Raw genomic sequence first — 16,736 nt, forward strand, 5'->3', positions numbered from 1 at the left:
ATGTTTTGAAACATGTTGCCTTCCATGTGACTTCACGTTTTATTTTACAGTTTGTGAAAGAGATGGATAATGAGGTGCGTCTACGATTGATGCAGTTTGTCACGGGTACCTGCCGCTTACCACTGGGAGGATTTGCTGAGCTTCTGGGTAAGCAGAACTGGTCAGTAGAATTGTAATTAGAGACTGAACTGCCATTATGTGACTTCAGTATTTCGTTTCCAAAACTCTGAATTTGGAGTATATGCATGTTGGGCAGGTTTTTAATCAAGTTAAAATAATTTAAATCTCGACTTAGAATTTCATTACAAATGATTGTTTGTTTGTTTTTAATCTGCAAAGTTTTAACTAATGTCATTTTGAAACTGGAAACCTTAAGAAAGATGGTTATAAAGCACTTGCTTCCTTTCTACACTTGCTGATGATTGAGAGTAAGCTAATTGGATGGTAGTGGGTCAGGTTTGATTTGTCCTTTTTTTTTGTGGTGAGGACAAGCCTATTTCCAGAAAAACAACAGCTTTGTAATTGTATTAAAATAGCTTGGTTTGATACCAGACCATAAATCTTCAGTGATATTGCTGGAATGTTATCACAGTTCATGGCCTTTGCAGTATAGGAACTATGAGTAGCAGTAGGCCATTCAGCTCTTTGAGCCTACTCCATCATTCATTATGGTCCTGGCTGATCCTCTGTCTCAGTGCCATGCTTCTGCTTTCTACCTCTACCTCTTGATGTGTCTAAAATCTTCGTAATTCCTTCTGAATATATTAATAACTTAGCTTTCACAGCCTTCTCTTGTAGAGAATTCCACACACTCACGGCTGTTCAAATGAGAAATGTTTCCTCATCTCAGTCCTAAATAGCCAACCTCGTACCCTGAAACTGTATCCCTTGGTTCTAGCCTCCCCAAGCAGGGAAGATATTCTCCCTGAATGTAGTCTATCCAACCCTTTTAAAATTTTATGATTCAATCTGATACCCTCTCCTCTTTCTAAACTCTCGAATACAGGAGCCAATTGAACCAATATTACTTTAGAACAGTTCTTCCAGCCTGGTATCAGCCTAATTAAACATAGCACTCCTATGGCAGATAGGTCCTTCCTTAGGTAGGGAGACTGAAGCTGCAGTCAGTACTCCAGCTGTGGTCTCGTCAAGGCCCTGTATAACTGCAATAAGACATCCCTATTTCAGAACTTAAATCCTTTTACAAGGAAGGCCAATATACTATTTTGTTTTCCTGATTGCTTGCTGTGACTGCCTGTTTGCTTTTATTGACTATTGTGTAAGGACACTTAGATCCTTTTTTGTGCCTCCATGATTTGCCAGACTAATATCCTTCCTCAATATTACATTGATTTATTCTTTACTACAATGCTACCTCTCATCTTTTCTCTTTTTGTCTTTCCTTCCTAAATATCCCTGGATGTTCAGTTTTCCCGTCCTGATAACCCCGCAGCCAGTGTCTCTGAAATTGCAAATATCCACTGTCTTCGGTTGTTTCTTGGTGTCTTCAGAGAATACTTATTTATTTTTAATTTCTATTTGTTGTTTTCTCAAATTCTGAATGCTCCCATCATCTAATCTAATCTAATCTAATCTCTGCCTAATTAGATTGCCTGTGTGCTAACTTTTCTAGATTTTTCTTGCTATATAACCAGCCGTTTGGAAGTGTACAAAGCTGACTTTTCTTAAATTTCCCTTCCCTCCAATGAATGCATCTGACACTTGGATGCAGATAGTTTTTGTATGATCAAGATAAATTGCACTACCAACCTCTGGCCCCAGTCTGGCCAATTGGTAAAGACCATGATGTAGGGTAGAAAGGGAGGGAAATATTGTGATTAGGTGGACTAGGTAACTGCATAAAGTGAAGATGAGGGAGTTGGTGTAGAAAAGTGAGGAGGATAAGAACAGAATTCCTGGAAATACTCAGTAGGTCTAACAGCATCTATGGTGAGAGTTACAAAGTAAAGATTTAAAGTCAAAGACCTTTCATCAGATGGGTTTGGCTAAACCTGTCTGAAAGTGTATCAATCTGAAACATTAACCATGTTTCGGTCGACAAAATGTTGTCAGACCAGCTAAATATTTCCAGCATTTTTCTAATTTAACAGCACAGTCTGTTAGGCAGTGAAGCTCAGAGATTGAGCAGCACAATCAAATCTCAGGTAAACTAGTACAGTGAGTGTTAAGGACTTGTGACAAGGAGTTAAAATATTTAAATGTAATGCATTGATGCTTATTAGCCCTGTTAAGTAACTTGGAAAGCCACTCAATTGTTTCACCTGCATCTCTTCAAAAGCAACAAAGAAGGGGAATTAAACACCCACATCTTGACAATGAGTAAAATAATAGAAGAATTATCATTTTAAGAAACTGAACTGTTTTCATGTTTGGAAGTGTTACACTCTACTTAAAAACACAAACTGAATTATGATACTTAGTTGCCCACTTGTGCCATACTGTGAAAATGTTTTTAACCTTGCGTGGCAACATAGCTTCTTGACAAAACAATAATGGCTTTTGATTATTTCGAACAGGGAGTAATGGTCCTCAAAAGTTTTGCATCGAAAAAGTTGGGAAAGAAACATGGCTCCCTAGAAGTCATACTTGGTGAGTAATGAACAAAATCTTAATAATCAGTTTTATTTATGCAGGAATATATCCATGATCTTAAATCAGTACTGTGCTTTGTCTGCTTAAAATGCTAAATAATAGGTAACCCCCAATCCCTCAAGGAAATGCTTATTACCCTGGAGTAGCCATTTTATTATCTCATTTTTTGTGCTCCAGATTGGGAGACCAATCTATTGCCGTAAAAACAAGGAGTAGGAGTAGGCCATTTGGTCCTTTTGAGCTTGCTCCGCTATTCAATATGATCATTGCTGATCTGATTTTAATCTCAACTCTACTGCAAACTCCCAATAATCTTTCAATGCCTTGGTAATCAAGAATGCAACAGTAGGGAGGTTATGTTTCATTTATACAGAGCACTGGTGAGACTGCATCTAGAGTATTGTATAGCACTGGTCACCATAGTTACAGAAGGATGGTAATGTATTGGAAGCCTTAAAAATATTTAACAACTCTGCATTCACTGCCTTTTGAAGAAGACAACTCCAAAGACACTCACCTCTCGGAGAGGGATGAAAGTGTTTACTCATTTCTGTTTTAAATGGGCAACCCTTTATTTTGAACTATGATCCCTAATTCTCAGTTCTTCCACAAGAAACATCCTTTCAACATCCAGCCTGACAATATACAATTCAACTGATTCACCTCTGATTCTTCTAAACTCCACAGGTTACAGGCCTAGCCTGACTTCTTAATAGAAACTGCTCATTCCAGTTATTAGCCTTGTAAGCCGCCTTTGAACTATTTCCAATCTATTAACATTCTTCTGTAACTACAGTAATCTGCACTATATACAACACTCCAAATGTAGTATAACCAATGCCCTGTATAACTGAAGCACAACCTCCTTACTCCTGGCAACAGAATGTAACATTTGATAGTTTTCCTGATTACTTGTTGTGCCTCTTGCTATTTAGATAATGCTTTTTATTTAAATTCTTTGTCAAAATGGACAATTGCACACCTTCCACATTAAAATCATCCATTTGCAAGGTCTCTGCTTACCCTAGCTATAATCCTCTGGCAAAGTGGCTGTGGTTGTTGATGACATCATTTTGTGAAGGATCAATCAGATAGTGACACACAGCTCTACATTTCCAACATATCTATTGACCCCTTCTCAGCCTCCACAAACACATGGTGAATGATTTAAATTTTTTTCCAAATGTATAGCAACCAAACTGAGATGGTTATTTCCCAGTTCTGAATAAGGGTTATTGAACCTGAAGCGTTAACTCTGATTTCTATCCACAGATACTGAGAGACCTGCTGAGATTTTCCAACAATTTCTGTTTTTGTTTGTTTGTTTATTGGCACACACATACAAGAGCAAGCCATTCAGCTCCTGTAGCCTGCTTCACCATTCTAGATCGTGGCTCATCATCTACCACATCTTTATTCCTTCATTATCACCAATAATGAAATTGTTAGAAATCTATCAATGTCTCTCTGAAATTATTTAATGACTAGGCTTCCAGCATCCTCTAGGGTGTAGAGATTTCCAAAGATTCACGATCTCTTGACTGAAGACATTCTCCTTGTCTTGTTCTGAGATGATTTCCACACCTCAAAGCAAGGGCAAAAATATTTCTTTCTATATTCACACATTCCTCTGAAATAGTTGGAATTTTTGAGATTACCTCTCATTCTTCTAAACTCCAGAGAACACAGGCCCAGTCTCCTCAATCTCTCCTCAGTGGACAAGCCCACCCTCCTAGGAATCAGTTTGGTAAACCTCTGCCGCACTTCCTGTACGGTTATTATCTTTCCTAAGGTCAGAGTTCAGAATTGCAAGCACTGTCTCCAGTGTGGTCTCACCAGGGTCTACATAAAATACCACTTGCCTTTGAGATGGCTCATTATGCCTGTGTACTAGTTTTCAGTGTAATATTAACAAGCTCACCCTTGGCCCTTGACCTTAATACTTTCCGATCTTTCACCATTTAAGAAGTATTGTGCAATTCTCTTACAGTAGTTAATGTCACACTTAGCTACTTTATATTCCATTTGCTGTGCTCTTGCTCTTTTACTCAGCTGTCTAAATCCCCTTGAGGTCACTTTGCGTTCTCCTCACAACTCAGATTTCTTTTAAGATAACAAAGTGCGAAACTGGATGAACACAGCAGGCCAAGCAGCATCTCAGGAGCACAAAAGCTGACGTTTCAGGCCTAGACTCTTCATCAGAGAGTCTGATGAAGGGTCTAGGCCCGAAACATCAGCTTTTGTGCTCCTGAGATGCTGCTTGGCCTGCTGTGTTCATCCAGCTTCACACTTTGTTATCTTGGATTCTCCAGCATCTGCAGTTCCCATTATCTCAGATTTCTTTTAAGTTTTGTGTCAAGTGCAATCTCTGGATGTTAAGTTAGTCCCTAGTCCAAATCATTGTAGGTTGTGAATATCTAAGTATCTAGTATTTGCATCCTTTATCATAGCTAGGTGTCTTCACTATTACTGTAATTCCCTGTTTTTTCTTTCCGTCTTTTTTTAAACTACTTTCCAATCTACAGAAATAATAGTTTTGAAAGATCATCAATGCATCCACGACTTTCAGCACTCTCTTGATAAAGATCATTCAGTCCTGGGGATCTGTCAAGTTCAGTCTCATTAATTTGTTTTTTTTTAAACAATGCTAATTTATTTCAGTCCCTCACTCATTGTATGCTTCCATCTTCATTGTTTTGCGGAAATATCTTGTTGCATCATCTGTGAAGACAGGCGCGAAGTACTTATTTAACTTCTCTGCCATTTTTCTATCTTCCATCATTTATCCTGCTTCTGCCTGTAATGGACCCACATTTGCCTTTGCTAATCCTTTCATTTTTGCACACTGACAGAATCTTGTACATTTTTAAAAGTCTCTTGCAAATTTAAATTCATCTTCTGTTCCCTCTCAATTTCTTGGTTCAACTTTGCTGAATTCTAAAATTCTCTCCAACTTCAATTTATAAGCTGCCTCCCTAAATCTAATGTGTCTTCACCTTCTCTTGTTAGCTATGTTGTCACATTTTCTGTTAGGTAATTTTCATTTTCTTTTCATGATCATTCACCACTCCCTATGTAGCACAGGTGGGTGTTCCACACGGTTGAGATGCCCGACCATGTCTTAAACTTACTTTCAACTACAGACATCAAACTAGAGACTAGCAAGTAGACAGTAAAATATTTATCAGTCAGATCCAATGAATCAAATTTGATACTTACACTACATACTCACTGACTAGTCAATTTTAAACTTTGTCATTTTTTAAAAAAATGTTGAAACGTGATTATCACCTTTTGCCTGTGTGAAAGAGCTGAGTGTCCACGTATAAGTGAGTGTAACTCCCTGCTCACTTGCAGGGGTTGAAACCATAAACTCCTGTCTGGAGATCCATGTCCATTCCTTAATGACTACTTTATACACCTGCCCTTGCCTCACCCCCCCCCCCCCTCCCCCAATATTTGGTTTTACAATCCCTATGCTCTCTACTCATTAGCAGTCTGTCTTATTTCCATGTGAAGTCCATTATACAACTGTTCATAATTCACCACAAAAGACTCTTTGGCCCTTAAATCTGTACAACTTCTTTATAGAGCGATTCATATGATCACTTCTCATCGGTGCAATTAATTTTCAATTATTTATTCCGTTTCCTTTGGAAGGCCACTATTAAAACTACCCATCATCTGATATTTCAAATCATGATCACTTGCATAACTAACTCTTTCCGACACCAAAAAGGTCAAAAGATTTAAGGTGACATGAGGGAAATCTTATTACTCAACAAATGATTAGGATTTGAAGTTATCAGGTGATGTATACAGTTTTAATCGTGGCTTTCAGAAGGTCAGAGTCTTTGATAATCATCCAGCTACTTCATTGTTTGTATTTATGTCAAACTAGAAAGGAATAATTTTGAAATAGTTATCTTGCCAATAGTACAAAATCCTAGTCAGACTAGATAACTATGCACACAGTAACCTTTAATATTTTGAAATATCAATCATCTTGTTTTCATTCTTGGCTGCTTTTTGAAGGTGATATGCATGCTTAGGTGGGAGGGTGTGGTATACAATTTATATTTTGGTATTGTCAGACACAGCATCACAAAGGTAAACATATCCACAGATAAGTTTCCTTGCATTCATATGATTTCTGTTTTCCATCTTTTTGGCTTCTCTAATTTATTAACTGCTTTGGCTTGCAAGGAAAGAGCACTTTCTCCAGGAGATGCATGTAAAATGTAAATCAAGATCCAAGAGATACAGAATAATGTTGGGTCAACTAGTACCAAGAGAAAGAATAGTAATTCTGCAGTACATTTGCTGGTAACCCTATGTGGTTTGATTGATTTATTCAGAACACCGAGATTGTTTAAATTGAGCTAAATATTTATTCATTTGTGTTTTGTTTAACAGCTTTAATCGCCTGGACTTACCGCCTTATAAAAGCTATGAACAGTTGAAAGAGAAATTGCTTTTTGCAATCGAAGAAACTGAAGGATTTGGGCAGGAATAGAAGCAGCACATGTTCTTGATGACATCAAGTAACTCTTTCCTATCCAACCATCTACAGTTGCACAGATGCCCACTGTTGTATATAAGCTATTTGCCTAGAGAAGTAATTCACTTCTGGAATCCTATAGAACTGAGCTGCTTTCCTTCCTCAATCATTATGCAACTTTGTCTTGAACCATACGTAGTATTTTACATACCTGTGTTTTCCCTTAAAATGAGTGTCTTGGAGAAAACAGTTTAGCTGCTTTCTGAAACATGATTTTTTTTTAAAAAAAAAAGCAGGAACAGCTAGAATATCAATGGCTCTAGTTTTATAGAGCTTACTTGAGATTTGGTAGGTGTGCTAATAGGCCCCCTTAGTGTAAGTTGCATCTTCCAGAAGAAAACACATGCCCTATAAATCAGTTTCCACTGATGTAACAAATCAGCCAGGGTTATTTCTCGCATGGCTTTCACTAAAGTATTTAAGGCTTATGCCAAACACACAAGTATCTAGAATTAATGCTGCTGGCTTGTTGAGATCATAGAATGTGTAAATGCTGACATGAGGTTTTCTTTTACTTTCTTGTGTTATTGCTGTTTGTATGTCTCGTGTATAGCAGACCTAAAAAAAGGAAAGCAAAAGTACTGGGTAGTACCCCAAAATACAAATGTAATTTTATAAACAAGAAGCTAATGTGGACAATTTAAGTAATTATGCAAATTATTACCTCTGCTGCTTTTATGTTCAGCCTTTTACAGTTACATTTAATCAATCAGGAATAAAAATAAATTTTGCACATTAAGGAATGTTGTGTAATTGGTTTCCTCATTGCAATGTTATACTTGCTTTTTTAATGGCTGTTGTGTAAATTGCATTCTATATATAGGTTTTTTTGTCTTTCAAATATAATTTCTAATAGGTCTTCATTTTTGCTAGAAATATCATGATTTATTTTTTCCTCAAATGCAGAAGTTTCAAAACATGTAATAAAATGATTTTAAAATAGTCTCACCAGTATTGAGGGCATTTACTTAATTACATGTAACAAAAATATATTTAAAAATAATTGTGAATTATATGGAACTGCAACTTCTAACACACCGTGCTTCCATGCAGTAAATGGGGAGATATGAATATTTGAAATGTAATGTTTGTAATGCTTTAAATTTAAACATTGTAATTAAAGTTTTTAATTTGTAAAAATTTTGTAAATACTTGTTTGGTCAGTTTTTCCCATTACAATTTTTCAAAAAAAAAATTGTAGTAAACAAAAGTGATCAGTCGGTGCCATTACCCAACTAAGTCATCTCTACTCTAGTAAATCAATATTACCACTTATTTAGCTTCTGTTGGGTGCTCATAATAAAATTCTCTTTTTAAACCTGACTAGTAATTGCAGGTAGGAAAGTTGAATAATAAAATGACTGATTTCTTCCTGACCTTTTCTGCGTATTTATTTTACATTTTTGTTCTGAAAGCTATCCTGTCAAGCTGTTATTAAAAAAAAAGTTATAGATCACAGTGAACTTTAAAATAATAAAATGAATCACCCATGGTCCCTTCCATTTTATCTCACATGTCGGAAACATCTTTTCATAAGAATTTTTTTGTTGGAAATCTGAGTATTGAAAGTGCATCTCTTCACAAGACAATAAAATAGTGTGTTTTTTTTCTTTTGTTATGGTCAGATTTCCAGTGGAAATGGGCCTTGTATATTCTTTTCTATTGAGACAACAAGCTGGGGCTGAATAGCTTTGCAATTTTATTTGACTTTTTTGCTCACTGAGTTACTGACTACACAAATCGGGTGTTTTACAGATTGTGCAGGATATACATGATATTAATATTTTTATTTGCTTAATGCCATGTCAGGCCTGTACAACTTCATGTAGAATTCTACATGATTACAAACAATACTAAAAAGACCCTTTAGATTTATTGATCTGGGAAATCAACTGACTTATCTTTCAATATTAAACAAAATGTTCACTGGCTGTATTAATGAACCTGATTGTTCCGAGACAGTGCTCAGTGATGTTTGCTGATCAATTTCAGTAATTCGTTAGCTTCTTTCTGAACCTAAAAAGAGAAGAGAAGTGATTATTCACAACTTTTACAAAGAAACTCCTACAACAAATGACCAAATAAATAGTTTTGTGTAGGAAGCTTATATTTAATGTTTCAGCACAGTACACCAAGAAGTAATATTATAGAAATATGTATAACTCACGCAAATCAGCTTAGACAAGGTTGTTGAGGGCTGAACCATTCAATAGTATAGCTCCTAGAGTCAGCATTGAGCTTCACTGTTCACCACGGGAGCAGAACGGATATTTCAATTAAGTAGTGTAAAGCTGTGAACAGAACTGCTCTGTTCCACAAAGGGTATATTTGGTCTCCCCATTTATAGAGGTACCAGTGTGCACAGCATACTGAAGTGGAAATAAAATTATTTTCACTAAGTATTTGTGGTCTTGGGTCTTGAGACTTGAGAAAGGGTAGGTGGTACCCTAAGAACTAGGACAGTAGGCAATCTGACTCCTTACGCCTGCCCTGCCATTCAATAAGATCATGGCTGATCTTTTTGAGAGTCAGCTCCACCTACCCGCTCATATACATAACCTTTAATTCCTTTACTATGCAAAAATTTATCTAGTCTTGCCTTAACCACATTCAATGAGGTAGCTTCAACCACTTCGCTGGGTAAGCAATTTCACAAATTCACAACTCTTTGGGTGAAGAAGTTCCTTCTGACCTCAGTCCTGCTGCCCTTTAGTGGAAACAACCTCCCTCCCTCCACCTTATCTATTCCCTTCATAATTGTATATGTTTCTATAAAGATCTCCCCTCATTCTTCTGAATTTCAATGAGTATAATCTCAGCCTACTCTGTCTCTCCTCATAATCCAACACACTCAACTCTGGAATTAACAGTGAATCTCCTCTGTACTCCCTCCAGTGCTAGTATATCCCTTCTCAAGTAAGGAGGCCAAAACTGCACACAGTGGTCCAGGTGTGGCCTCACCAGAACCCTATACAGCTGTAGCATAGACACCCTATTTTTAAACTCCATTCCTCTAGCAATGACAGACAAAATTCTATTTGCCTTTTTAATTACGTGCTGTACCTGCAGTCCTAATTTTAGCAATTCATGCACAAGGACACCCAAGTCCCTCTGCACGGCAGTGTGCTGCATTTTCTTTTCCATAGCCCATTTTGCTGTTATTCCTACCAAAATGGATGATCTCACACTTATCAACATTGTATTCCACCTGCCAGACATTTGCCCACTTATTTAGACTATATATCCCTCTGCAGACTTTCAGTGTCTTCTGCACACTTTGCTCTACCACTCATCTTAGTGTCATCTGCAAATTTTGACACACCACACTTAGTCCCCAACTCCAAATCATCTATGTAAATAACTGCGGTCCCAACAGTGATCCCTGAGGCACACCACGAGCCACTGACCACCAACTGGAAAAACACCCAATTACCCCTACTCTTTGCTTTCTACTAGTCAACCAATCCTCTATCCATACCAATACATTACCGTGCAACTTTATCTTAAGGGCCACACCAAAGGCTGCTACTTATCAAATGCCTCCTGGAAATCCAGATATACTACATCCACAGGTTCCCCACTGTCCATCATGCAAGTAATGTCCTCAAAGAATTCCACCAAATTAGTTAAACATTGACCTACCCTTCATGAACCCATGCTAGGTGTTCCCAATGGGAGAATTTGTATCCAGATGTCTTGCTGTTTCTTCCTTAATGATAGATTCTAGAATTTTCCCTACTACCGAAGTTATCCTAACTGACCTATAGTTAGTTGCTTTTTGCCTACTTTCTTTTTTAAATAGTGGCGTCATGTTGGGGTGGTTCCCGCAGATTAGAAAACAGCCAGAGTCCAGTGAATTTTGGTACATAATTACTAGTACATTTGCTATTTCCCCCATCACCACTTTTAGTACCCTGGGATGCATGTCATCAGGACCAGGAGGACTTGTCCACCTTTATCCCCATTAGATTTCCTAGCACTGCCTCCTTACATCTACATTTCCATGAGCCAGTACCCTAAGGAAGTTGGGGGGGGGGGGGAGGGGGGGAGGGGGAGAGAGAAGAGGTGTTAGCGGTGACTTAGTCTACTCCTAAGATCATTAAAAGGCATATTGTGGTGGTCTTATAAAAAATACTTCTTGGAAGTCACGTGGCTTAAGTTACTTCCTTAGCCTTGTTTTTTTGGAGATCATGTGTCTGATTTATAGTTGTCAGAAGTTTTTTCTGCTTTGGATATGGTTTAAAATTCAATTGGGGTGCAGCCTGCTGATAGTGAGAGAAGTTACCCAGCTGGGTAAAGCACTGAAACATATATTTTCCCCAGTGGAGCAACAGTGCATTCTCAAACATTGTGGTTCGCAGATATTACTACCACTCAGTGGAAATCCTCACAAAGAAAAAGGGAAGACATGTCAGAGCACTGGTATGACAAACAGTTATTGGAACAGATGCGATAGAGAAACTGGGAGAATGTAATGGAGTCTTGACAGGAAGCAGAGTGAATGTAAGTGTAGTTGAGGTAGGTGTGGCAGTCCAACATTAAAAAATAGCGTACCTTCAGAAACAAAATCTTTAGTCAGATACACAACAGATAAAAGTGAGGGAAAGATGCAAATTGGAAACAAAGTCAATGAAATCTTCCAGTTCATGGCAGGAATAAGAAGGCAGCATCAATAGTCAGCAATGTATCAAAAAAAAATGATGGAGAGAGGCATAACCCAGGCAGATACCTGCAACAATGATTTTTATTTGCAGGACAGGTTCAGCCACAAGGAAGGGGTTGCTGATGACTGTTCCGACGGTGAATGAAAGTGTGGAGAGATTGGGCATTCATATTGAAGAGGAAACAGGCCAACAAACTGAAACTTGTTGCAGTGATGTAGAATGTCAAAACAGACTTGTACAAGGGGAGGAACAATACAGCCAAAATAGGAAGAAATAAGTGGGCCAAAACAGACCGAAACAATGAGTCGACGAGGACAATCTTATTATTGGATATTGGGAAGAATGTAGAAGTACACAGTTCAGAGTTAAAGTACATTGAAATTGAAAGCATTAGAAAGAAGACCTCAAGAAGAGACGAAGGCAAGATTATAGTGTATAGTAATGTCACTGGTCATTAATCAGAGGCCCAGGCTAATGCTCTGGGAAAATGAGTTCAACAACATTTTACAAAGGTCAAAACACTGAATTATCATTTGCATAATTGAGTGTTTTGTTACTGATGCTGTTCAGTGTGAGAGTGTACTTTTCATTACAGAATTAACTGTGTTGGTTGAACTAGTTATAGGGTTGACACCCCATCAGGGAATAAGCAAGATTCGGCTTTACGTCAGAAATGTCACAACACAATCATAAAGTCAAAAAAAAAGCTGCAAAGTAGGATCAAGAATGAACTTAAGACTCTAATCAGTGATGAGGCATTTTTCTTGAAGGGTTACATTAGTGAGATTTTTTGGCAAATTCTGCGTTGTTTGGATAAGGTCTGTCACTTGAGCTTTCTGCAATTACATAAGTAGGTGTGCTGGGAAAGTTTGATGAAATTGGATCCTTAAAGCAATCACTGTCTTGAAAGTACTGTGGAAAAACAGTTGGCTTTGATAGAGACACGAATATTTACTTTCTTATATTTTTTTCATGTATTGGCACAATTTTTCGCATTCTGCAACCTAGTACAGTGATGAGATTCAAATAATTACATTAACATTTCTATTCTTTCAGATTTCGGAAATAAGCTAATAATGGTGTTCCCAGTTGCAAGTACTTTGTTAAACTAATACTGTAGCTACTCACTTTACCTAGGCTGAGACAAAGCAAAATTAATTGTATCCCATCAGTAACAAAAGTATTTGGAAGTAAGATAAAATTGCATGAATGGGCTTACTTGCTTGTCTTCTTCATTACGTGCTGGATAGTCTCTTGCTTTGGTTAGCCACAACAGAGCCAGCTTCTCATTTTTTAATTTCACGTAAGTTTTACCCATCATTAGTAAGTTTTTACTGTAGAAATTTGGATCAACTGGAAGCAAAACACATACTAAACTTAAAGTTGCTACTCTTTAAAGAGCAATTTACAGTTCTCTACTCATGCCCCATTTTATAAAACAAACATTGTTGACAAAATCATGAATGCTCATTTTTTGGTCTGTATTCAGTTATCTTGCAAACTTTGAAGTTATGCTGATTTAAACACTACGAAAGTAATGGGTAGAGTACCAATGATATAATTTACATAGCTTAATCTAACATGCAAATAAAATATATTTATTATGCAGTATTTAATAGTCTGACCACACACAATTTTGCACAACTGAATGAATTAGGTTTGTTGAGCTCCTACCTTGCTCAGCCTTGTTAAAATATTGGAGAGCCTGAAACAAAAAATGACACTATTTTACTATCTTATATAATGTACTTCAATCGGTAACATTTGCACCACACAAATGCCAAGCAATAATCATTTCTTCTTGACAATATAATGGCATTACCTCCATTATATGCTGAATCCTCCACCAACAACCTCCTGGGGTTATCCAGATGTTACATCGGACTGTACTTAAAAATACTACAAGTCTAAGAGAACGCTGCAAGAAATAACTCCCCTCGCAACCTCTAAAGACCCTGCACTATCAACAAGGCTCACATCAACATAATGGAATACTTCCTTGGATGAAATGCAGCTCTAAACACGAAGTTCAGCAGGTTGAAATATGTTGGCATCCTATCTGCCATCTTTAAGCTGGAGGACAAAGGCAACAGATGAAAGGGAAGTGATAATGGGAACTGCAGGTGCTGGAGAATCCAAGATAATAAAATGTGAGGCTGGATGAACACAGCAGGCCCAGCAGCATCTCAGGAGCACAAAAGCTGACGTTTCGGGCCTAGACCCTTCATTAGAGGGAGTGCCACCATCTCAACTTGAAACTACATCACGGTTCTTTCAAAGTCACTGGATCAGAACTTGGAACTTTCCTTTCACCACTGATGTAACTACGTAAGATGAACTGCTGCATTTCAAGAAAGTGGTTCACCACCACCTTATTGATGGTTGTTAGGAATGAGGAGCAAATGCCAGTCTTTTAAATAACATCCCATTTAAAGGAAATTGCAAAATATGAGAAGTTAGCAATGGATTCAATATTTCTAATAAAAACAGCGTAAAAACAGAGACAGATTAGCACTTCTGTGGAATGACAAAAATATTTTTAATCATTAACCTATAACATGTTTTTCATGGCTCTGTCATCCTAAAGTTTTTTTTTACCAACAAAAAGGACCCTTAAGAAACACCAGCAGCTAATTTACACACCGTAAGATCACACATGTAGAACTTCAGCAGGACCAAATAATTCACTTTCAGTGATAATAAAATGTGAGGCTGGATGAACACAGCAGACCCAGCAGCATCTCAGGAGCACCAAAGCTGACGTTTCGGGCCTAGACCCTTCATCAGAGAGGGGGATGGGGTGAGGGTTCTGGAATAAATAGGGAGAGAGGGGGAGGCGGACCGAAGGTGGAGAGAAAAGAAGATAGGTGGAGAGGAGAGTATAGGTGGGGAGGTGGGGAGGGGATAGGTCAGTCCTGGGAAGACGGACAGGTCAAGGAGGTGGGATGAGGTTAGTAGGTAGGAAATGGAGGTGCGGCTTGGGGTGGGAGCAAGGGATGGGTGAGAGGAAGAACAGATTAGGGAGGCAGAGACAGGCCAGGCTGGTTTTGGGATGCAGTGGGTGGAGGGGAAGAGCTGGGCTGGTTGTGTGGTGCAGTGGGGGGAGGGGACGAACTGGGCTGGTTTTGGGATGCGGTGGGGTAAGGGGAGATTTTGAAGCTGGTGAAGTCCACATTGATACCATTGGGTTGCAGGGTTCCCAAGCGGAATATGAGTTGCTGTTCCTGCAACCTTCGGGTGGCATCATTGTGGCATTGCAGGAGGCCCATGAAAGACATGTCATCTAGAGAATGGGAGGGGGAGTGGAAATGGTTTGTGACTGGGAGGTGCAGTTGTTTACTGCGAACCGAGCAGAGGTGTTCTGCAAAGCGGTCCCCTAGCCTCCGCTTGGTTTCCCCAATGTAGAGGAAGCCACACCGGGTACAATGGATGCAGTATACCACATTGGCAGGTGTGCAGGTGAACCTCTGCTTAACATGGAAAGTCATCTTGGGGCCTGGGATAGGGGTGAGGGAGGAGGTGTGGGGGCAAGTGTAGCATTTCCTGCGGTTGCAGGGGAAGGTACCGGGTGTGGTGGGGTTGGAGGGCAGTGTGGAGCGAACAAGGGAGTCACGGAGAGAGTGGTCTCTCTGGAAAGCCGACAAGGGTGGGGATGTAAAAATGTCTTGGGTGGTGGGGTCGGATTGTAGATGGCAGTGTTGGAGGATGATGCGTTGTATCCGGAGGTTGGTGGGGTGGTGTGTGAGAACGAGGGGGATCCTCTTTGGGCGGTCGTGGCAGGTGCAGGGTGTGAGGGATGTGTTACGGGAAATGTGGGAGACGCAGTCAAGAGCGTTCTCGACCACTGTGGGGGGAAAGTTGCGGTCCTTGAAGAACTTGGACATCTGGGATGTGCGGGAGTGGAATGCCTCATCGTGGGAGCAGATGCGGCAGAGGCGGAGGAATTGGGAATAGGGGATGGAATTTTTGCAGGAGGGTGAGTCGGAGGAGGTGTATTCTAGGTAGCTGTGGGAGTCGGTGGGCTTGAAATGGACATCAGTTACAAGCTGGTTGCCTGAGATGGAGACTGAGAGGTACAGGAAGGTGAGGGATGCGCTGGAGATGGCCCAGGTGAACTGAAGGCTGGGGTGGAAGGTGTTGGTGAAGTGGATGAACTGTTCGAGCTCCTCAGGGGAGCAAGAGGCGGCGCTGATACAGTCATCAATGTAACAGAGGAAGAGGTGGGGTTTGGGGTCTGTGTAGGTGCGGAAGAGGGACTGTTCCACGTAACCTACAAAGAGGCAGGCATAGCTGGGGCCCATGCGGGTGCCCATGGCCACCCCCTTTGTCTGTAGGAAGTGGGAGGAATCGAAAGAGAAGTTGTTGAGGGTGAGGACGAGTTCGGCTAGGCGGATGAGGGTGTCGGTGGAGGGGGACTGGTCGGGCCTGCGGGACAGGAAGAAGCGGAGGGCCTTGAGGCCATCTGCATGCGGAATACAGGTGTATAGGGACTGGACGTCCATGGTGAAGATGAGGTGTTGGGGACCAGGGAATTGGAAGTCCTGGAGGAGGTGGAGGGCATGGGTGGTGTCACGGACGTAGGTAGTGAGTTCCTGGACCAAAGGGGAGAAAATGGAGTCCAGATAGGTGGAGATGAGTTCGGTGGGGCAGGAACAGGCTGAGACAATGGGTCGACCAGGGCAGGCAGGTTTGTGGATTTTGGGAAGGAGATAGAAACGGGCCGAGCGGGGTTGGGGAACAATGAGGTTGGAGACTGTGGGTGGGAGGTCCCTGAGGTGATGAGGTCATGAATGGCGTTGGAGATGATGGTTTGGTGCTCGGGGGTGGGGTCATGATCAAGGGGGCGGTAGGAGGTGGTGTCGGAGAGTTGGCGTTTGGCCTCGGCGATGTAGAGGTCA

At 40.0% G+C, this 16,736-nt stretch overlaps 2 protein-coding genes across 5 annotated transcripts in view; one reads left to right on the forward strand and one right to left on the reverse strand.

Moving 5' to 3' along the window:
• Positions 1-8,527, forward strand: part of LOC125452044 (NEDD4-like E3 ubiquitin-protein ligase WWP1) — a 130,119-nt gene extending 121,592 nt beyond the window's left edge. For 3 of the 4 annotated variants that reach the window (XM_048529952.2, XM_048529953.2, XM_059646113.1), the window contains 3 exons: positions 51-147; positions 2,538-2,610; positions 7,030-8,526. In XM_048529952.2, the coding sequence (XP_048385909.1) occupies positions 51-147; positions 2,538-2,610; positions 7,030-7,129 (270 nt within the window). In that variant the 3' untranslated portion in view covers positions 7,130-8,526. Of the gene's footprint in view, positions 1-50; positions 148-2,537; positions 2,611-7,029 lie in introns of all 4 variants that reach the window. The other variant, XM_048529954.2, reaches the window with a different exon arrangement.
• Positions 6,636-16,736, reverse strand: part of rmdn1 (regulator of microtubule dynamics 1) — a 37,851-nt gene continuing 27,750 nt past the window's right edge. Inside the window, exons 8-10 of the mRNA XM_048529956.2 lie at positions 13,513-13,543; positions 13,058-13,191; positions 6,636-9,190 (exon numbers count right to left, since the gene is read on the reverse strand). Coding sequence (XP_048385913.1) covers positions 9,140-9,190; positions 13,058-13,191; positions 13,513-13,543 — 216 coding nt within the window. The 3' untranslated portion in view covers positions 6,636-9,139. The remainder of the gene's footprint in view (positions 9,191-13,057; positions 13,192-13,512; positions 13,544-16,736) is intronic.

The sequence above is a fragment of the Stegostoma tigrinum genome, chromosome 5, assembly GCF_030684315.1.
Source record: "Stegostoma tigrinum isolate sSteTig4 chromosome 5, sSteTig4.hap1, whole genome shotgun sequence".
NCBI lineage: Eukaryota > Metazoa > Chordata > Chondrichthyes > Orectolobiformes > Stegostomatidae > Stegostoma > Stegostoma tigrinum.